At 35.2% G+C, this 22,519-nt stretch overlaps 2 protein-coding genes across 3 annotated transcripts; both read right to left on the bottom strand.

Moving 5' to 3' along the window:
• Positions 1 to 13,342: 13,342 nt before the first annotated feature.
• Positions 13,343 to 16,156, bottom strand: LOC149249215 (putative boron transporter 2). Of its 2 annotated transcripts, XM_089456201.1 has the most exons (6): positions 16,100 to 16,156; positions 15,447 to 15,610; positions 14,854 to 15,042; positions 14,565 to 14,660; positions 14,330 to 14,467; positions 13,343 to 14,234 (listed from the first exon to the last, which is right to left on the bottom strand). In XM_089456201.1, the coding sequence occupies exons 4-6, from the start codon at positions 14,598 to 14,600 to the stop codon at positions 14,109 to 14,111; spliced, it is 300 nt and encodes a 99-aa protein (XP_089312327.1). In that variant the 5' UTR covers positions 14,601 to 14,660; positions 14,854 to 15,042; positions 15,447 to 15,610; positions 16,100 to 16,156; the 3' UTR covers positions 13,343 to 14,108. The 2 variants fall into 2 exon arrangements, with proteins under 2 accessions (XP_089312327.1, XP_089312328.1); XM_089456202.1 differs by lacking the exon at positions 16,100 to 16,156 and having other exon boundaries at positions 14,565 to 15,042; positions 15,447 to 16,083.
• LOC149249214 (protein NDL2-like) lies at positions 14,985 to 22,105 on the bottom strand. Its single transcript, XM_089452357.1, has 6 exons — positions 21,899 to 22,105; positions 21,507 to 21,606; positions 17,244 to 17,311; positions 16,448 to 16,525; positions 16,284 to 16,339; positions 14,985 to 15,042 (listed from the first exon to the last, which is right to left on the bottom strand). Exons 1-6 carry the CDS (start codon positions 21,917 to 21,919, stop codon positions 14,985 to 14,987), a joined length of 381 nt encoding a protein of 126 aa, XP_089308483.1. The 5' UTR covers positions 21,920 to 22,105.
• Positions 22,106 to 22,519: the final 414 nt, after the last annotated feature.

Below are 22,519 nucleotides of genomic sequence, written 5' to 3'. Positions count from 1 at the left end.
AAGGTTGCAAGGTTAAATTTAGGACTAATGCAATGTACACTCATTTATAAACCTTTGACCATAGGTTAACACTAGTGATATGGATCAAAAAGGCTTTATTATAAAGCATGAAAACAACTTCGGCATCAAAGTAACAAATGGGGACCCAATTAAATATGAATCATAGGTATGATGAACCTAATGATCAAGCGAATTTAATATGATAACAATGGAAAAACATTATAGTTGACATTTAAAAATAGTACTATGTAAACACCTATACACATGCAAGAGTCTATGACTGATATATATATATATATATATATATATATATATATATATATATATATATATATATATATATATATATATATAGGTAAGGGAAATGGGCTATGTGACATATGTTATCAAAGTTGTAGGTTCAATAACTAGGCCTACAGGGAACCACCACAACAAAATAACCATGAAAATAAAATTGGATAATACTATATGATGTGAATGAAAACTATTGTATTTTTTTGTTTGAAATAAGGAGTTTCAAATATGTCTGCTATGGAAGGAGAAGGGATTTATGTGGAGTTGGGAGAAGAAAATACTCTTCCAGCAACTCAATTTTTGGAAGTTGTGAGAAGTTAGTATCAAGAATTGGATAATATCATAAACATTCATGAATGATTTTTGAAGGCTAGTGAGGAACATGAAAAGTTGATAAGGGATTTGATGAAAATTTTAAGTAAGAAACTTATGGAGGTAGAGGAGGATGGGGATAAATTAGACCCTATGAAGAGAAAAAGTAAAGAAAGAGAAAGAGATAAGCCTGAAGAGAGAATGAATCTGACAAGACTTATATCAAGGAACAAAAATCAAAGAAGAAAAAGGAAATGAATTTTGAGGGTGAATTTAAGAAAATAAAACCCCCTACATTTGATGGTAAAAAGGAGGAAGATGCAGAAGCATGGTTTTTGAACATGAAAAAATATTTTCAAGTTTATGAGTATGACAGTAACCTGAAGGCCAAGCTGGAAATTTATTAGTTACAAGGGGAGGTTTACCTTTGGTAGGAGGAGTCCAAAACAGTGAATAATCTGGAAGAAAAGACAGTTTTCCAACTTAAGTCTAAATATCTAAATCGACGGTATTATGATGATAAAGCTAAGGAGTTCCATGGTTTGAGATTGGGACAATTAAATATGGATGAATTTGCTACCAAATTCAAAAATTTACTATGTTATGTCCCGTACGTCAAGGAAGTAAAGGCCAAAGTATAAATATTTTAAACTTGTTTAGCCGTATCTTACAGAGAAAGGGTTGAATTTAACAATCCTAAAATGATGGATGTGGCAGTGAGGAAAGTAAGGTTGTGCTACCAACCATTTAAAAATAGAGGAGAAGGCTCAAAGTCTTGGAAACGTAAGGACAAAAATAGCTCAGTATGTGGGATAAAGAAACAAAAACTTGCATATCGGAAATTTTTTTGAAGGGATCCTTGGCATAATTTTTTTAATAAAAATAATTCACCTCGCCCTGTCCAATCTCAAATAGGGTCAAAGAAAATAGAACTGAATAATAAAATAATAGGTGGAGTTAAATAAAGGGAACCTTTGAAGTGTTTGGGATGTGGAGAACCCTACCTATTGAGGGACTACCCACACAACCCAATATCTATTCAGAATATACAAGAAATGCATGAAGCCTAAACAGTAAATGACTTTGCTAGAAACATTTTGAAGATAAGTGAAGCACTATAAGATAGAAAAATAGAGCACTCATGCACTATTATCAAGATTCAGGGTAACATATTGAATCATTATGTGTCTATATTAATTGATCCAAGGGCTATTTTTAGTTACATTAGTCCACAAATAGTCGGAAAGTGAAAATTAAGGACTGAAAAATTTAACAATGCATGTGTTAGGTCCCTATAATACTAGTGTACCTCCCTTATTGTTAATGTTAGTGTAGCCCCCTTACTGTTATTTTTAGCCCATGTAGGCCCCATATTGTTATTTTTGTGCCCCATAGAAGCCCACTCTTGTTATTGTTGTACCCTTACATTATTATTGTCATGTATGCCGTAATTATATTGTGATCTCTTAGACTCCTATATATACCAGGGAGGTCTTATTATTTGAATCATCCAAGACTTTTCATTTATGTGATGTAAAGGAGGATTCACCCTTAAAGAGGTGAATTTTTAAATCATTGATCTATATTTTATTCCTTTTTGTGATATGGTTGCATAACATTTGGTATCAAAGCTTTATATTCTAGTGTTTTGCTGCTTGAAACAGGTCATTTTGAGATTTTCACTGTAACAGTTTTTCTACGAGGCTTAAGAAGATGAAATTTTGACCACATGGATCTAAAATCTTAATGAACTTCTTGTAAAAATTTCAGATCTTGGTTCGCTATATTTTTTGAGATATGGTTTGAATAAGCTAGAGTTTCTACATGCTCCAGAATTTAGTCTCAAGCAAGTGGCCTACGAAAAATATTCATAACTTTCTCATTGAGCATCGGATTTGAATTTCGTAAAAATTTACCAAAATATAACTAATTTTGGTTTCTATTTTATCAATTTCAGAGCTGAAGTCTCAAAATGTGTCATGTGGAATCCTGTATAAGTTTGTTGTTCTGAACAAGTATATAATCGGGTCATCGTGGGAAATTTGGCATGAATTTATTTGGAAGAATTAAATCTTGGTTTGACTTGTGGAATGGGAAACAAGAATTAGAGGTATAATATAAGACATAATTTTTTAGCTTGGGAGGCCAAAATTACATAGATATAATAGTTTCTAGATTAAGCTCCTAAAATCAAGAAAAGGGTGTGTATTTTTTTAAACTTTTGCATAACTTTTGTATGCAAAATCAGTTTGAAGTGATTCAAAGGGAATATTGATGCATATATACCATTTTTTATTCCAGAATACCTCAAAACAAAAAAATGGATACACCTAAAAAGAAACGAGAAATCTCTACTATGACACATGAAGTTGAGGAAGAAATGCAACATGATATATCAAAATTGCAAGACCAAGAGAAACAAATTTCGCTCTTGTAAAAAGTAACAAAAAAAAATGGAATCCATGAGGAATTTAAATATAAGTGTTATAAAGAAGAGACATGGGAGTTTTGAATAATGGCTTAAAAGTAGACATGGAAGCAACGGTGAATATCAATATAGAAGAGTTGAAGGAAGGTTTGACAAAGTTGCTAGATGAAAGACTTCCTAGTGGTGACAAGGTAACCCATGAAAATTATTATGAGGAAAAAATAATATAAATTATGCTTTTAGAGACTCCAATGTTAGGTTTAAGACTCACCACATTCCAAATATAGATATGAGAAAGTTTTATGGCAACCTGGATCTAGTAACATCAATACTATAAATGGAGTGATTCTTAATCTACAATATGTGCCACACACAAAAGGTATGAATTGCATATTTATATTTATAACAAAATTAGTTTTTGTGGTTTTGATGATTTTGTTGTCGTAAAATCAATTTCCACTTGGAAAATGTTTGCAAAATAATTAGTAGCACATTATGAGGATACAAAGAGAAATACCTTCTATATTCAATTGAGAAATCTCAAACAAAAGGGTTCAATTTGGGAGCACATTGAGGACTTCCAAAGATTGAATATCCATGTAAATGGTATTCTAGAGGAGCATGGGATTGATGTATTCATAGGGACTTTGAAGGATAACATCCAACACGAGGTTCACCCTTAGGAACCTGATTCATTGGAGAAGGAATTCGAGGTGGCATGAAAAGTTGAAAGAAAAATTATGGCAAAAAGGAATTTTACCACTCAAAACTATAAAGACGTAAGTGTTTCTAGTCCTATCTTCCCACAACCTACAAGGTTGATACCAAACAAATAGAGGAGAAAATAGAAAAAGAGATTTGTTACAATTGTGATAGAAAATACACTAAGGGTGATAAGTGTGTTGAGAACAAATTATTTTACATAGATTGTGAAGAGAAGGAAGAAAAGGAACACGAAACATCAAAAGAAGAGGATATACACCAAGAATAAACCCCATAGAAAGAAGAAATGAATCTGACCATATCTTGTAATGCATTGGCATGAATTACCACTCCTCAAACTCTCAATATAGAATGATATATCAAGAAAAAAAGGTAATAATGTTGATCGATTCAGGTAGTACCTATAATTTTATTTGTCACAAGATAGCCAAGGAATTGAATTTATTTCTATATCTAGTACTAGAGTGTCAAGTGATGGTTACAAATGGAGGAACTATAAATTTCTCAGGGACGTGTCCTAATATCAATATAACCATGGGGGAATATGTATTGAATAGTCTAGTGGTTTTCATTCTAATCTTTAGTGTTGATATTGTATTACAGTTCTAATGGTTACAATAATTGGGTACGATAACTTTTAATTTTCAAGAAACTTTTATTCAAATTTTCCTAGGAAGGAACGGAAATTGAATTAAGGGGAATCATAGCAAAATTGAGGAAGATAATCAACTCTAATGACAAGACAAATATTTTGAAGAAATAACATTGAGGCATTATTGTACAATTATGCTCACTAGATGTTCAAACATCAAAATCATTTATTTCTCAATATCTTCAAAAACTCTTGGACAATCATTCCAAGGTATTTGACACTCTGAAAAGGCCTCCCACCTATTCATGACCATGATCATGTTATTCACTTAGTTTCAGGAAGCGTTCTTCCAAGCATCAGACCTTACACTATCCCTATGCCCAAAAGAGTGACATTGAACATATAGTTGAAATTTTTTTAGAGGCAAGTATAAATCAACCTAGCCAAAGTTCTTTCTTTACTCCAATAGTATTGGTACAAAAGAAGTATGGATCATGGTGTATGTGTTCAAATTATAGGGAGCTCAACAGGCTCACTATTAAAGTTAAATTTCCCATTCCTATCATTTGATTAATTTTTGGATGAATTACATGGATCAATTTTCTTCACCAAGTTGGATCTTCATTCAAGATATCATCAAACTAGAATGAATACTAAAGACATTCTGAAAACAACATTCGGAATTCATGAAGGTCATTATGAATTTTTGGTCATGCCTTTTGGCCTTAATAATGCACCTTCCACATTTCAAGGTTTGATGAATTCCATTTTCCAACCCTTCCTTAGAAAGTTTGTGTTGGTATTTTTTGATGATATACTAATATACATGTTAGGTCCCTATAATACTACTAATTACCCTATTACTATTGTAGTTATATCCCTTATTAATATTTTTGTGCCCCTATTGTCCCCATATTGTTATTACTATGCCCCATAGAATCCCTCTATTGTTATTTTTGTGTTATATTGTGACTCCTTAAACTCCTATATATAGAAAGGAGGTTTTGTCATTTGAATCATCCAAGAATTGTTCATTTGTGTAATGTAAAGGAGGTTTCCCCCTCGAAGAGACTGAATTCTAAGGCATTGATCTATCTTCTCTATCTTTTTATGAGCTAGTTTCATAACATTTGGTATCAAAGCTTTGGATTCTAGGGTTTCGCTGCTCCAAATAGGTCATCATGGCATTTTCTCTATAATCTTTTTTCTGCGATGTTTCAGAAGCAAAAAAAAAAAACCCATTTGAGAGGAAATGGCACTGAACCTTGGGTCTAAATTTTAGAGCTTTTTGCGCTATATTTGCGGAGATATGATTTGAGGAAGTTGGTCTTTTTGCAAACTCCTGAATTACATTCCAAACAAGTGACCTAGGGAAAATCGTCATAACTTTCTCTCTGAGCATCGAATTAAAGTTTTGTAAGAAGGTACAGAAAGAGGACTGACTGTAGTTTCTTTTATATATTTTCAGAGCCAAAAGTCGAAACAGGGACACGTGGCATGTCGTACAAGTTCGCTCTATTGAACTAGTCTATAATCAGGTCACTATGGGAGATTTGTCATAACTCTTCCTTGGAGAATCCAATTTGGATCAGATTGGTGGCATTGGAAAGAGGACACAGAGGGCTAATCCAAGTCACAATTTCAGATCTGGATGATTTGAAATTACAAAGATACATCAGAGGCAATATCGAGCTCCTACAAAGTGAAAAAAAAGTGTGTAGATTTTTTTAAATTTTTGCTTGAGCTTGGTTTGAAAAATTATTTTGAAGGAATTCAAATGGCATAGTAGAGCATTATTGTCGGTAACTGATGCCCTGAGGAAAGAAAATGCAAACACCTAGTAAGCAGCCTAAAAGCTCTAGCATGACTCATGAAGAAGAGGAAGAAATGCTACATGATATATCAAAATTACAAGACCAAGTGCAACAAATGTCACTCTCACAAAAGCTAACAGAAGCTAAGATAAATGGCGTGGAATCTAAGATAAAGGGTGTGGAAGCTAAGATGAATGGCGTGGAAGCTAATATGGATGATTTTAAGATAGATTTGAAGACAAATTTGAAGAGAGACATGGCAGATTTGAAGACAAACATGGAAGATTTGAAGACAGATTTGACAATTTTTCTACAAGAAATACTTACAAATGGTGAAAGGGTAGTAAAGGAAACTCATGATGCGAACAAAGAAATGTTAATCATGATTTCATAGACTCTAATGTTGGATCGAAGGCCCACCATATTCCAAAAATTGATATGAGGAAGTTTGATGGCAAGGATCCCGCAACATGGATATTACAAATGGAGCAATTTTTCGATCTCAATAATGTGCAAAACACACAAAAGGTATGTATTACAACTTTATATTTGGAACCAAATCAGTTTGTATGGTATCAATGGCTTTGATGTCGTAAACAAATTATCACTTGGGCAATTTTTACGGAAGAATTGACAGCACATTATGAGGATACAAAAAGCAACACTTTTTTTAGCCAATTGATAAGTCTCAAACAAAATGGTTCAATAATGAAGCACATTGAAGAGCTCCAAAAATTGAACATAACGGTAAAAAATATTCCAGAGGAGCATAGGATTGATGTGTTCATAGGGACTTTAAAGGATAATATCCAACATGATGTTCGCCTTTGGGAACATGATTCATTAGAGAAGGCATTCAGGGTAGCAAGAAAAATGGAAAGCAAAATTATGGCAACCAGGAAGCATACTACTCACAACTATAAAGATGGAAGTGTTGTTGCCCCTAGTCTTCCACAATCTATAAGGTTGACACCACAACAATTGGAAGAAGAAAGAGCAAAAGGGCTTTATTATAGTTGTGATAGCAAATACACTAAAGGTCATAAGTGTGCTGAGAAGAAATTATTCTACATAGATTGTGAAGAGGAAGAAGAAAAGGATCAAGAAAGGTCAAAAGAAGAGGATATACTCTAGGAACAAAGGCTAGATAAAGAAGAAATGAATCCAACCATATCTTGTAATGCATTGGCGGGAATTATCACTCCTCAAACCATCAATATAGAAGGACAAATCAAGAAGAAAAAGGTAATAGTGTTGATTGATTCAGGAAGTACCCACAATTTTATTCATTGTAAGGTAGCAAAAGAATTGAATTGCTTCATGTATCCAGCACCAGAGTGTCAAGTGATGGTTGCAAATGGAGGAACAATAAATTTCTCTGCAAAGTTCCATAATATCAAGCTATCCATGGGAGAATATGTATTGACTAGCCCAATGCTTTCCATTCCAATGGGAGGTGCTGATGTTGTACTAGGAGTCCAATGGCTACAATCCTTGGGTAAAATAGCTTTTAATTTTCAAGAACTTTTCATGAAATTTTCTGCGAAAGGAAAGGAAGTTGAATTAAGGGGTATTGCAGGGAAACCGGGAAAGATAATTAGCTCTAATGGTATGACAAAGCTTCTAAAAAAGGAACAAAGAGGTGTAATTGCACAATTATGTTCGCTAGATGTTTCCACATCGAAATCATATATTTCTCCAGATCTCCAAAAAGTCTTGGACAATCATTCTAAGGTATTTGAGACTCCAAAAGGTCTCCCACCTTTTCATGATCATGATCATGCTATTCATCTGATTCCAGGAAGTTTTCCTCCAAACATCAGATCGTACAGATATCCCTATGCCCAAAAGAGTGAAATTTAACGTATGGTTGCAGAAATGCTAGAGGCTAGTATAATTCAACCTAGTCAAAGTTCTTTCTCTACTCCAGTAGTATTGGTGCACAAGAAGGATGGATCATGGCACATGTGTCCAGATTATAGGGAGCTCAACAAGCTCACTATTAAAGATAAATTTCCCATTCCTGTCATTGATGAATTATTGGATGAATTGCATAGATCAATTTACTTCACCAATTTGTATCTTCATTCAGTATATCATCAAATCAGAATGAAGACTGAAGACATTCCGAAAACAACATTTAGAACTCATGAGGGTCATTATGAATTTTCAGTCATGCCTTTTGGCCTTACCAATGCACCTTCTACATTTCAAGGTTTGATGAATTCCATTTTCAAACCCTTCCTTAAAAATTTGTGTTAGTATTTTTTGATGATATACTAATCTATAGCAAGTCTTGGAAGGATCATGTTGAACATGTTGACAGGGTGCTACAACTATTGGAGGAGAAACAATTATATGCAAAAAGATCCAAATGTTTCTTTGGAGTACAAGAGGTGGAATATCTGGGTCATATTGTATCTCATGAAGGAGTTAAGGTAGACCCTAGCAAAATTAAAGCCATTAAGGAATGGAAAATCCCCACATCCATAAAGCATCTGCGAGGATTTCTCAGATTGACAGGGTATTATCGCAAGTTTGTTAAAAATTATGGGAGAATAGCAACACCTCTAACAACAATATTGAAGAAAGATGCATTTTCATGGACTCCAAAAGCAACAAAGGCCTTTGAACATCTTAAAGAGGCAATGTGCCAACTACCGATCTTAGCTACACTAGACTCAGGGAAAATTTTAAGAACCCCCCCCAAATTTATAAATATAATAATTGGGCGAATCTCCATGGTATATAGGAAAAATGGAAGGCGATTTTATCAATAATATAATATGTATATATAATTTTCTGGCGAATCTCTCACCAGGCATGGCGAATATTTTACTCAATTATAAAATCTTGTAAGAACTTGGCAAGTCTTTCACTAAATAATAAAACTTTGTAAAGTTCTAGTGAATTTTAGCATTGTGAACTCTTAGAGAATTTTTTGAAGAAGTATAAAACCATATATGATAAGAGCCACATGGTGGCAATATCACTATCTTTTTTCACATTTCCACGACATGGAACTTGTCTATAAAATTATAAAAAAACCAACCAGGAACAGGAACAACTCAAATGATTTGTGAGAGCTAGTCTAGAAAAAAGCAACAAATAACATGTCGGCAGAATTGTTCATCGGTGAGCCACTATTTTGTGGGCAATCTGTAAAGGAGCAGTTGGATATCATATTTCCAAATCCGGGAAAGCCTTTCCATCCCTCACAAGATTTATTAATTATGTTGGGTGTCTAGAAGGTGTGGATTTGCTGAAACAAATGTTACAAGTGGATGGAAACAAAAGAATAACAGCTAATGAAGCTCTGCAACATCCATACTTTCAGTGCTACAGGACTATAAACAGCTGCCATAAAGATTAAAAATGGAAATCAGCTACAAATCTCTTGATGATAACATTATCAAGATAGAGGCCGATGCTCTCTTAAAGACAGAGCTGCTGGAAATGGAAGCAGGTGCTATGAGGCTGACTCTACTAAAAGATGGGACAGCACAGCTTCCCACAGTGCATCCCACTCTGGGACATTCATTTTTTTTTATGTTTTGCAGATTGGGTTACAGTCTTGCAACTTGTTTTGGCTTTGTCACCAACCTGATGTTTTGCTTCTAATTTATTTTCATCTGGTGATAAACAAAGTGTCAATTTTTTCTCAGGATAAAATACTAAAATAGTATTCTTTACAGATATATTAACTTGGATGAAAAGTCCAGGACAATATCAACGGGACAGCTTCCAGGTTTTTTTGAAGATTTCTCCTATCAATTTACTACCAGAGGGTTTTCTGTGATTTCTTGCACTTATGAAATTTAATCAAATTTCTACTTGAAATAAAAGTTCAGAAGAGACTATATCACTAATGCTAGAACAGCACACATAATTGAGAAGCCGATATGAAGCATTGTTTCCTTGGGTGTGTTACAACTTTGGTGACCATGCAGCTCAGTTATTGCATGTTCAGTTTGTAACTCCACCTTGAAAGAGTGAAATGTGTGGTGTAGGATAAGAAGCTCTCTGTTAAGGCGCAATTATTATTCCCCAAAATTCTAATATCTAGATTCTATCCTGTTCATGTCTGTGTCAGGTGATGTTTCTTTTCATGTGCATGTGTTTAGTCAGATATAAAATACTCAAGTTCTCACCAGCCTGGGCTACAGTGGCCATTCTGATGATCTATTTCATACTCATTGCATTTTTCTAATAAAATGACATTATATTCATTTAAATTATGTGATTGAAATAGGGATACAAGAGCTTATTTGTATTTGAACGTCTATAAGGCAGAGTATAAGCTCACACCCAATCCTTGTTATTCTCTGCAAGAGAAAATCAGTTTCTATTTCACTCCTCAATAACACTGACTAAATCTCAGTTTGAAAATCTGTTAAATTAAGAAGACTAAATCCCAGTTTGAAAATCAGTTAAATTTAGATGAAATTACTCATTCAAAATCATTTGGATGAGGAAATTGTCAAATAATTGTAAGTTGTCGTCTTAGAGAACATGAAGGGAGCACATTCGTCATATTCTACCAACTGCAACATACCTACCTTCAATGCACTCTCTGTAAGGACCATAACGGGAGCAAATGTGGACCCATGTACAAATTTTTAATGCCTCAGGGTTTGTTTCGTCCTGTGACTACTAGGTTCGTTAGTCCTTCACATAACTCTCGAACAAAATGAATCCAAGAGTGGAATATAGACTCTTTACACGCAATTTATTTTCTAGAAAGTCTATACAGAGAAATGAAAGTTGCAAGTATAAGAATTATGCTTCAAATATGAATTTTCTTGTGTAGTGAGCTATACCAAGGGTATGCTTTTGCAAAGTTTTATAACAGAAAAATTTGTCAAGAGGAATTTATTAAGGAAATCTCTTGTTAGAAATGAAATCCAGTTGAGTTGAGATAAAGTCCATAGTTACAAAGAAGTATTGTTGTGGAAAGCAATTCCACTATGACATTCCTGTACATTTTAATACAATATAAAAGGAAATTGATGTGATTTCCAAGCTACTTGAATCCATTGAACACAAAGAGAATCAGTTGAGAACTGATGAATGAACATGGAAATCGATGTAATTCCTAAGCTACTTGAATCCATTTTGAACACAGAGAGAATCAATTGAGAACTGATGAATGAACATGAGCTGAAGCAAAAGGACACTATCATTAAGCTAGTCGACCCTGAAATTGAAGAAAATGATCATGTCAAACAAATCTACTAGCAGTGTACTAATAACGGTAAAATCGACTTGCAAGAAGAAAGTAACTTAAATACCACATTTGTTGGAAAATGAAATCAATCAAAAAATGTTCTAACCAGAGATGAAGTTGATTCAAATGAAAGAAGTTCAAATCAGGGTGAGGTGAACCCAATAAATGAGATGTCGATAATCCCAGGAAAAATCAACTAGCAACAATGAAGGAAATCAATTGAAAATAATTAGTTAATTCCATTGTTAAGATTTCAACTTGGATATCATTTGTTGCCCAGGTACATTCTCTTGGAGAAATCGACCTGCATGTTTTTTTTCTAGTTTAGACTAACCTAAGTACCCACGGGGATTTGAACCGATGACCTATCGCAAGGAGTGCCTTAACATCGCACCCATTCACCGTCAATCCAAAGCCCCGTGGGCAATCGACCTGCATGTTAGGATGTAAATAAGTTCCAATTAAACAAAACTTTTTTATTTGAGGGGAATTGAGGTCCAAAAGAGCAGAGTTCTTGGCAGAGGAACAATATAACTGCAAACACCCCATTCAATATCTATGACTGTAGATTGAAGTTCTGCAACCTTGGAAGCACTATTGAGTACTTAACCAGAGCTGTAGAATCATTGGTAATTTATTAGATTTGATATGCAATACAATGCTTGATTCGCCTTGATTCCCATTTATTTTGTTTAATTTCTACATACTGATTCCTACTGATACCGTTCCAACTGCTTGAAACAATAACATTTTCAAAAGGTCTCTTTCACTCCCACTTCAATTAGAACAGTACCCCTTTCTCTACTACATTCATGCACATATGCTTACATTTCCAATTCTGCAGATTGGTTTTCATGAAATTAACCAATACTTGTTTTGCATCTAACGAATTCACATAACTAAACAAAGCACTGAAAATATCACCAAAACTGAGTGGCCTATCTAGTATTACAAGAAGATTTATTCAAAAGAAACAAGAAGTTATTTTAAACTACCCTAGACATCTCATTGTCAGTACAGCATGCAGGACTTTTTCTGCCTGCCAGTTTTTGACTTCCGTGAAGTCTTACATTGAAGATCTAATCAAAAGATCGCTGCAAAACTTTAAAGGGGTGTAAAACCCCCAGCATTCAAATGCTTTGATGGCCAGAGCATGAGCCCAACTCAAAGTTTAATCTGAGATGTAATCTCTACAAATATAGAATGCAAACAAATGCACTAAAAACCAAAGAAACCTAGTTCACTGGCCCTTTCCTTCTCAAATGTCTCAAAGTACTCTCTTTCAATTCCTTAAGTGCATGCATAAATGGTTGGGACATGACAAGACAAATAAATAAAGGGAGAGGAAAATTAGATAAAATGAAACACCCAAACTCAAAAATAAGACCATTACCAAGGCAGGTGGAGGATGATAAACCATTGGGTCTGCATTTGCTCACAGGGATGGCTTCAAGTAGGGATTTCACCAGCACTAACTTATCCCCCTTGATGATAACCATCTATTACACCATATTGACATCTCCTTTTCAACCTTAGAAACCATCCACACCCATTATATTTTTTTGCAGTCACCGAATTTAAATAAAGACATAGCGCTGCAATTACAATTGAGCTAAGGACAATTCCACTCAAATGTATCTTCTACTCTAGAAACATTAATTATATCTTTTGTTATATTTGAATCAACAATGATTGTCCAACCTGTTCATAGTTTCAGTTCCTCTGTTACACTTCTAGTGAACATCAATTTAACTATTTTAGAAATATTGAAGCGCTGTGTGAACAGTATTTGATTGCATTAATGGCTTCCAATGAGCGTAGAAATTCATTTGGGCTTACATGGGCCTAAGCAGTGGGATTATTCATACAACGACCAGGACACAGCACAGAAAAACAAGTCTGTGGTCTTGACCAGATTAGCAGATTATAACAACTAACAAGAAGATGAAATGTGCGGCGTCTGCTGGGGCCAAAATGGTGAAGGAAGGGACTTCGGCTGGTATCCGTTGGGCCAAACATCAATACCACAAAAATGCCCAGAACTGAAATGGTAGTCAGTGTCCAAAATTAGCAGAAGAAATGAGTGTGGGAAGGGCATATATGTGATCTATTTTGCTTCTGTTGTATTCTAGAGCAGACTTATATTGTATTAATTTTTGGGCTAAAGTTTTGAGTATATTAAATGACTGAACCATGTAGAACCATTGACTTGACTTTACATATATGGTTGTAAGGCCTCCTGGTTTTAGTCATCCATTAAAACAGGGGATATTTGTGCACTAAATGTTCACTCCATGCTTTATTTTTCTGCTGAAAAAATATTTGAATCAACAATAACCTCACAATCATGTTCAAAAGGCCTCTCATTGTCATGCTTATTTGAACTAAGCACTAATCCAGCATTGTAGGCTTCCTATCATTTCCTTGATTTTAGTCTCTACTTCAAAGCAAGATCATTCTAAAGCTACATTTATAAAAAATGATCTATTATTATTTTTTTGAGTAAAGGTTCGCCTTTTCATTATGCCATCAATCATTCACAACTGATTTGACCTTGCATTATTGATTTTCCCGATGGGAAAACAGACCAATAACACAAGTTTATGAAGGCAAAGTAACCCCAAAGCACAGAAGTTGGGATCTTTCTAATCATGGGCATTACTGCAAGGCAGCCAACCGCCATCAGAGATTGCAACAAATTACTCAATTGTTGTTCTTTCACCTCAACAGGAAGCAGGCCATCCACGTCCTTGTCAACATTAAAAATTGATTCATCAACTGGGCATCCATATTCCCAGTACTTGCGGCCAACTGAATTGTGGTCTCTTTCAATTCCTTAAGTGCCTGCATAAATGGTTGGGACATGACAAGACAAATAAATAAAGGGAGAGGAAAATTAGATAAAATGAAACACCCAAACTCAAAAATAAGACCATTACCAAGGCAGGTGGAGGCTGATAAACCATTGAGGTCTGCATTTGCTCATAGGCTTCTTGCATGTTTCTGTATAATTGCCCTAAGGTTGAATTTTTCTGCATACTTTTCCAGATTGTTGTCACTAACTTGCTAAGCACCAACTGTAACAAAAGTACTTGTAAGTTACTCGTCTATAAAATGTCTGAATTGTGTCTTTTCCCTGAGAAGCTGCAATTGATAATTCCAATATATTAGTACCTGATGTTTGAGGGTAGCTAAGCCTTTCATGTGCATTGGAGATTCAGGAATAACACCATTTGAAGGAGGTATGCCAACAATACCACATAAAATAGTCTGTCACAATAAAAGGAAAATTTATGAATCCACTAGAGATTTTTTATGGAGGTGAAAACAAAGAATGAAGAGTTAGATCAAGATGTCTTCAGGAGAGCAAAAGCTCTTCCAGAATAGGGTAGCCAGTGATAGTTGAACCTAAACATGAACCCTGACAAAAATTACAACATAGTTCTAAATAATATATATTTACTGTGGTAATGGGCCTTGACACAATCTCTGCAATAATGGCCCTGCTTGATACAACATCATTTTTCAAGGGTTTTTTGTGAAGTTTCCTTTAAACTTTTCTATGCAGACTTCTTCCCTTTCTTCTTAGTGATTTCAGTGTAAGTGCTCTGTATACACTCTTTTAAGTGAATCTGTTCCAGCAATGTTCTTTCTGCAGTAACATTCCACCAAAAAAGTTAGCCAATTTATCAGTGGCATTCACACTGGTCACAAATGGCTGAAACATTTTTTTCAACCATTGGAACAGTGGCACTACGAACTTTAGGATCAATTCTATCATCAACTGCTCCAAATTGATCTTGCACATCCTGAATACGTATCGTATAAACAGTGATATACACAACCAATCATTTAAAATGCATACAGTCATTTCCTAGAATAGAGAATCCTTGTTCTGTTAGAGAATCCTAGTCCAAATCTTACAAGAACTAATCAAACTTCTAATTTGAGGACCAATATGATCTGCAATAGTAAAACTTATAATGTACTGCACATCTTCATTGTGCGCCAAAAGCTTTACTAATTCTTTAGCAACAGTGCAATTTGTCTTCTTACCCTCCACAAGTCTTTGACTTTTCACAACATTGTGTCTAGTTGAAGCCATGATTTCTTAACCACCTCTCCTTGTGGATCTTCTCTTTGATTATGGCGTATTATCTCATTGAAACACTGGAATGCTGGATTGATACGGGCCTCAAGACTCACTTTCAGTCTTGCTCCTGCCAGCATGCGACGAGGGATTAGAACCAAGTTGCAGATTGTCTATCAAAAAACAGGTGTGATGGGCCAGGGAGCTCATGGTATCAACTTTTTGATGGAAGGTGCTACCTTGGAGACATATCTTTTACTAGTTTTATTCAGACCAATGGACAGCTTATATGATGTTGTTTTTTTATAAACTTCAGGTGAAATATATGTAATGTATATTTTTTTATTTTCAATATGAAAAAGTAGATGATTTTCTTCTAAGGCAAAAAAATATCAGTTTTCTTAGAAGAAAAATGAAAAAACAAAACACACGTTATTCACAGGGACACCTAGCATTCACTGAAGGCAAACCATCAATGAATTGACAGAAAATTCTCAAGCCTCTTCTACAGGAAGTTGGTAGAATATGGAGAAATCTCCAATGGGAATTCGATCAGCAATTTCAAACCTAAAACTGCTTCTCAAAACATAAGAAATTATTTCACAAATTTGAAACTTACCGACTCATCACTTGCATAAAGCGCATAACATTACTTCTCTGCCTCTCATCCAGCGGCTGTGTACACAACCATCGGAATTTAGAGAGTATTCCACAACAAAGGGTAAATAAGATGAAATCCACACAGTCAGATACCTTGAACCCCAATTCCATAAAGTACATATTTCAGTGCAAAGGATGCTTACCCTTCTGCAAGCCTGCACAATATCAGACTCAAGCCTTGTATATTGCAGCGCACTTCCTGCCATACCCACAATGGTTCCAACAGTGTAAACAGAATAATCAGAATGAAAACAGGGTTGGAAACCCCATGAAAAAAGAAACGAAAGCAGTGGATTATTTAAAATACCTGGCTAAAATACCGTTGAAGTAAACTTTCTTTGACAATTCCACACATGCCATAAAAGTAAAGCAAATTCATCATCACCTGCAAAAACACGATCAGCATGAGGCTAATATCTATCATGAGGCTAATGTCCAGGTGCATCAATATGATAGATACAGAATTGTGAAAGAATAACGAAGCAGCCTCAGGGAAGAAGAACAACCCTTGAAAGCATGACATGTCTGTTCAAGAAACAAATAGATGCCGGACCAGTTAGTAACGACAAATAATTTAGTATACAAATTACACGGTTAATCACAAGGTTCTGTCAATCAATTGATTTTATTAATTTACAAAACTTCAAAATTCTTATTCCATCAATGTAATGTATTGCTGTGGAAGAAAAAGAAGATGTTACAATAACCACAGAAATGGCATCAGCCCATCAACATATTTCCACTCATTGCTTGCCAGATTAGCAAAAACTTGTTGGTGTGAAATACTGCTTTAAAGAAGTAAGTTCAATAATTTCACTCATCAGCCCAGAATGCACATTGCATGTCTGAATGCATTAACAGTATCGTTGAAGAGAAAAGGAAACACCAAGAGGGCGGCAATCAATAAAAGCAAATGATTTCATAAATGGAAAAAAATGCAAGAGACACTTGCGAAAATGAGGTGTCATCAAGAGTTTGCTACACCAGGATGCTATCAGGGCAAACTACAAAGTGATTTTGAGCATGCTGATTGAACAAATACAATATAGTCTAAGATTCACTCCATGTCCACCATGATAGGAAATTTGAGGAATTAATCAAACCTGAAATCGGCATAGAGATGTATTGGAATTCCACACATGCCATAAAAGTAAAGCAAATTCATCATCACCTGCAAAAACACAATCAGCATGAGGCTAATATCTATCATGAGGCTAATGTCCAGGTGCATCAATATGATAGATACAGAAATTGTGAAAGAATAACGAAGCAGCCTCAGGGAAGAAGAACAACCCTTGAAAGCATGACATGTCTGTTCAAGAAACAAATAGATGCCAGACCAGTTAGTAACGACAAATAATTTAGTATACAAATTACACGGTTAATCACAAGGTTCTGTCAATCAATTGATTTTATTAATTTACAAAACTTTAAAATTCTTATTCCATCAATGTAATGTATTGCTGTGGAAGAAAAAGAAGATGTTACAATAACCACAGAAATGGCATCAGCCCATCAACATATTTCCACTCATTGCTTGCCAGATTAGCAAAAACTTGTTGCTGTGAAATACTGCTTTAAAGAAGTAAGTTCAATAATTTCACTCATTAGCCCAGAATGCACATTGCATGTCTGAATGCATTAACAGTATCGTTGAAGAGAAAAGGAAACACCAAGAGGGCGACAATCAATAAAAGCAAATGATTTCATAAATGGAAAAAAATGCAAGAGACACTTGCGAAAATGAGGTGTCATCAAGAGTTTGCTACACCAGGATGCTATCAGGGCAAACTACAAAGTGATTTTGAGCATGCTGATTGAACAAATACAATATAGTCTAAGATTCACTCCATGTCCACCATGATAGGAAATTTGAGGAATTAATCAAACCTGAAATCGGCATAGAGATGTATTGGAATTCCACACATGCCATAAAAGTAAAGCAAATTCATCATCACCTGCAAAAACACGATCAGCATGAGGCTAATATCTATCATGAGGCTAATGTCCAGGTGCATCAATATGATAGATACAGAAATTGTGAAAGAATAACGAAGCAGCCTCAGGGAAGAAGAACAACCCTTGAAAGCATGACATGTCTGTTCAAGAAACAAATAGATGCCGGACCAGTTAGTAACGACAAATAATTTACTATACAAATTACACGGTTAATCACAAGGTTCTGTCAATCAATTGATTTTATTAATTTACAAAACTTCAAAATTCTTATTCCATCAATGTAATGTATTGCTGTGGAAGAAAAAGAAGATGTTACAATAACCACAGAAATGGCATCAGCCCATCAACATATTTCCACTCATTGCTTGCCAGATTAGCAAAAACTTGTTGGTGAAATACTGCTTTAAAGAAGTAAGTTCAATAATTTCACTCATTAGCCCAGAATGCACATTGCATGTCTGAATGCATTAACAGTATCGTTGAAGAGAAAAGGAAACACCAAGAGGGCGGCAATCAATAAAAGCAAATGATTTCATAAATGGAAAAAAATGCAAGAGACACTTGCGAAAATGAGGTGTCATCAAGAGTTTGCTACACCAAGATGCTATCAGGGCAAACTACAAAGTGATTTTGAGCATGCTGATTGAACAAATACAATATAGTCTAAGATTCACTCCATGTCCACCATGATAGGAAATTTGAGGAATTAATCAAACCTGAAATCGGCATAGAGATGTATTGGAATTCCACACATGCCATAAAAGTAAAGCAAATTCATCATCACCTGCAAAAACACGATCAGCATGAGGCTAATATCTATCATGAGGCTAATGTCCAGGTGCATCAATATGATAGATACAGAAATTGTGAAAGAATAACGAAGCAGCCTCAGGGAAGAAGAACAACCCTTGAAAGCATGACATGTCTGTTCAAGAAACAAATAGATGCCGGACCAGTTAGTAACGACAAATAATTTAGTATACAAATTACACGGTTAATCACAAGGTTCTGTCAATCAATTGATTTTATTAATTTACAAAACTTCAAAATTCTTATTCCATCAATGTAATGTATTGTTGTGGAAGAAAAAGAAGATGTTACAATAACCACAGAAATGGCATCAGCCCATCAACATATTTCCACTCATTGCTTGCCAGATTAGCAAAAACTTGTTGGTGTGAAATACTGCTTTAAAGAAGTAAGTTCAATAATTTCACTCATTAGCCCAGAATGCACATTGCATGTCTGAATGCATTAATAGTATCGTTGAAGAGAAAAGGAAACACCAAGAGGGCGGCAATCAATAAAAGCAAATGATTTCATAAATGGAAAAAAAATGCAAGAGACACTTGCGAAAATGAGGTGTCATCAAGAGTTTGCTACACTAGGATGCTATCAGGGCAAACTACAAAGTGATTTTGAGCATGCTGATTGAACAAATACAATATAGTCTAAGATTCACTCCATGTCCACCATGATAGGAAATTTGAGGAATTAATCAAACCTAAAATCGGCATAGAGATGTATTGGAATTCCACACATGCCATAAAAGTAAAGCAAATTCATCATCACCTGCAAAAACACGATCAACATGAGGCTAATATCTATCATGAGGCTAATGTCCAGGTGCATCAATATGATAGATACAGAAATTGTGAAAGAATAACGAAGCAGCCTCAGGGAAGAAGAACAACCCTTGAAAGCATGACATGTCTGTTCAAGAAACAAATAGATGCCGGACCAGTTAGTAATGACAAATAATTTAATATACAAATTACACGGTTAATCACAAGGTTCTGTCAATCAATTGATTTTATTAATTTACAAAACTTCAAAATTCTTATTCCATCAATGTAATGTATTGCTGTGGAAGAAAAAGAAGATGTTACAATAACCACAGAAATGGCATCAGCCCATCAACATATTTCCACTCATTGCTTGCCAGATTAGCAAAAACTTGTTGGTGTGAAATACTGCTTTAAAGAAGCAAGTTCAATAATTTCACTCATTAGCCCAGAATGCACATTGCATGTCTGAATGCATTAACAGTATCGTTGAAGAGAAAAGGAAACACCAAGAGGGCGGCAATCAATAAAAGCAAATGATTTCATAAATGGAAAAAAATGCAAGAGACACTTGCGAAAATGAGGTGTCATCAAGAGTTTGCTACACCAGGATGCTATCAGGGCAAACTACAAAGTGATTTTGAGCATGCTGATTGAACAAATACAATATAGTCTAAGATTCACTCCATGTCCACCATGATAGGAAATTTGAGGAATTAATCAAACCTGAAATCGGCATAGAGATGTATTGGAATTCCACACATGCCATAAAAGTAAAGCAAATTCATCATCACCTGCAAAAACACGATCAGCATGAGGCTAATATCTATCATGAGGCTAATGTCCAGGTGCATCAATATGATAGATACAGAAATTGTGAAAGAATAACGAAGCAGCCTCAGGGAAGAAGAACAACCCTTGAAAGCATGACATGTCTGTTCAAGAAACAAATAGATGCCGGACCAGTTAGTAACGACAAATAATTTAGTATACAATTACACGGTTAATCACAAGGTTCTGTCAATCAATTGATTTTATTAATTTACAAAACTTCAAAATTCTTATTCCATCAATGTAATGTATTGCTGTGGAAGAAAAAGAAGATGTTACAATAACCACAGAAATGGCATCAGCCCATCAACATATTTCCACTCATTGCTTGCCAGATTAGCAAAAACTTGTTGGTGTGAAATACTGCTTTAAAGAAGTAAGTTCAATAATTTCACTCATTAGCCCAGAATGCACATTGCATGTCTGAATGCATTAACAGTATCGTTGAAGAGAAAAGGAAACACCAAGAGGGCGGAAATCAATAAAAGCAAATGATTTCATAAATGGAAAAAAATGCAAGAGACACTTGCGAAAATGAGGTGTCATCAAGAGTTTGCTACACCAGGATGCTATCAGGGCAAACTACAAAGTGATTTTGAGCATGCTGATTGAACAAATACAATATAGTCTAAGATTCACTCCATGTCCACCATGATAGGAAATTTGAGGAATTAATCAAACCTGAAATCGGCATAGAGATGGTGGGCATGGAAATGTATCGAGATCGTAAGTTGATCACCAATATACAAATGATGATCCCTGTTTACAGAGTCATTTTTTCGAATGCAACAGAACATATGGAAATTTCATCATTGCTTCAGATTATCTCAAATAATAGAATAGAAGCTACCATGACAAATGCCCACAGTGCTCAATAACTTATACAGGGCTACCAGCAAAGCACAACCATCATGCAAATTGCGCAAACATTGCCTTTGCGTGAAATGACTGACGTAATCAATCTGCAAGACGCTAAGAATCATGTCAATAAGATACAGAGATGAAACTCACAGTTCAAGGCAACATCCGAATAAGTAACAAGGGCAGGCTTCTCCTGGTCTCCGCATACAAAAACAGAGATTGGCCCATGGCTAGTCTGCACAACATGCTCCTGCATTCAAAGTCACACCATTACAATAATGTAAGCCAAGACACATTTGCAGGCAAAACGGTTCAAAAGTTAAAAGAAACCCCCAAGTGGCAATGCTGGTCTGACACACAACAAAGCCAAACCCATAAAAGGCATTCACAGACAAAATTTAGGACACCCAGCACAATGTCTCGCAATTTTCCTCAATGCCTGTACATAATCTCTACAGAACCGAATATGAAGGTGAATGCAAACTGAGATCCAATTAGCAGGGCATTTTTATCTCAATGAAAAACCTGCACAGTGCATTTACCTGCCCACCCCAAGGAATCATTTCGACATCCACAGAAACAGAGCCGCTGGAGCCATATACACCAAAACAGCGGGCTGAATCCGTTACACCAAAACAGCGGGCTGAATCCGTCAAAACAGGGAGCCGCCCTCCATTTGAAAACAAATTAAGCTCCGCCCTCCATTTCAAAACAAATCTAACATCCCAGGACCAAATCGACCCTCACAAACCACTCCTGGGACCAAATCGACCCTCACAAACCACTCCAAACCAGAAAACCCAAACTGTAAATCAAAAATGGCGATTTTGCTCTCCCAAACCAGGAGCAAAATCAAAATGGGGGCGATTTTGATCAAATACGATTCCGCAAATATCAAATGGGGCGATTTTGATCAAATTCGATTCGGTTAGTTTATCCGCCCTGGGCTAAAATAAAAAAATAAATTAATTTTTAAATAAAATATGGGCTAATTATATAAAAAAAAAAATTTTTATTTTATTTAAAAATTCGCCCCATTAAAATATAAAAAGTCTTAAATTTCGCCTTTGGGCTATTATTCGCCCCTAAAATTAACCTTGACTAGACTTCACAAAAACCTTTATTGTGGAATGTGATGCTTCAGGAAATAGATTGGTGTTGTT

The sequence above is a fragment of the Pinus tabuliformis genome, chromosome 7, assembly GCF_031772625.1.
Source record: "Pinus tabuliformis cultivar Carrire ecotype Pingquan chromosome 7, CPIR1, whole genome shotgun sequence".
Lineage (NCBI taxonomy): Eukaryota > Viridiplantae > Streptophyta > Pinopsida > Pinales > Pinaceae > Pinus > Pinus tabuliformis.
Note: the sequence above shows the minus strand (reverse complement) of the source record. Positions and strands in the feature narration are given on the sequence as shown.

Coding starts and splice junctions, on each gene's coding strand:
- LOC149249215 (XM_089456201.1), bottom strand. CDS start 14,600: ATGCACATGAAAGGCTTAGCTACCCTCAAACATCAG. Junction 14,468..14,564: donor TAGCTACCCTCAAACATCAG/GTACTAATATAT, acceptor CTTTTGTTACAG/TTGGTGCTTAGCAAGTTAGT. Junction 14,235..14,329: donor ATCAGCCTCCACCTGCCTTG/GTAATGGTCTTA, acceptor CCATTTATGCAG/GCACTTAAGGAATTGAAAGA.
- LOC149249214 (XM_089452357.1), bottom strand. CDS start 21,919: ATGATTCCTTGGGGTGGGCAG. Junction 21,607..21,898: donor TGATTCCTTGGGGTGGGCAG/GTAAATGCACTG, acceptor CTTTGAATGCAG/GAGCATGTTGTGCAGACTAG. Junction 16,340..16,447: donor TTCAACGGTATTTTAGCCAG/GTATTTTAAATA, acceptor TGGGTATGGCAG/GAAGTGCGCTGCAATATACA.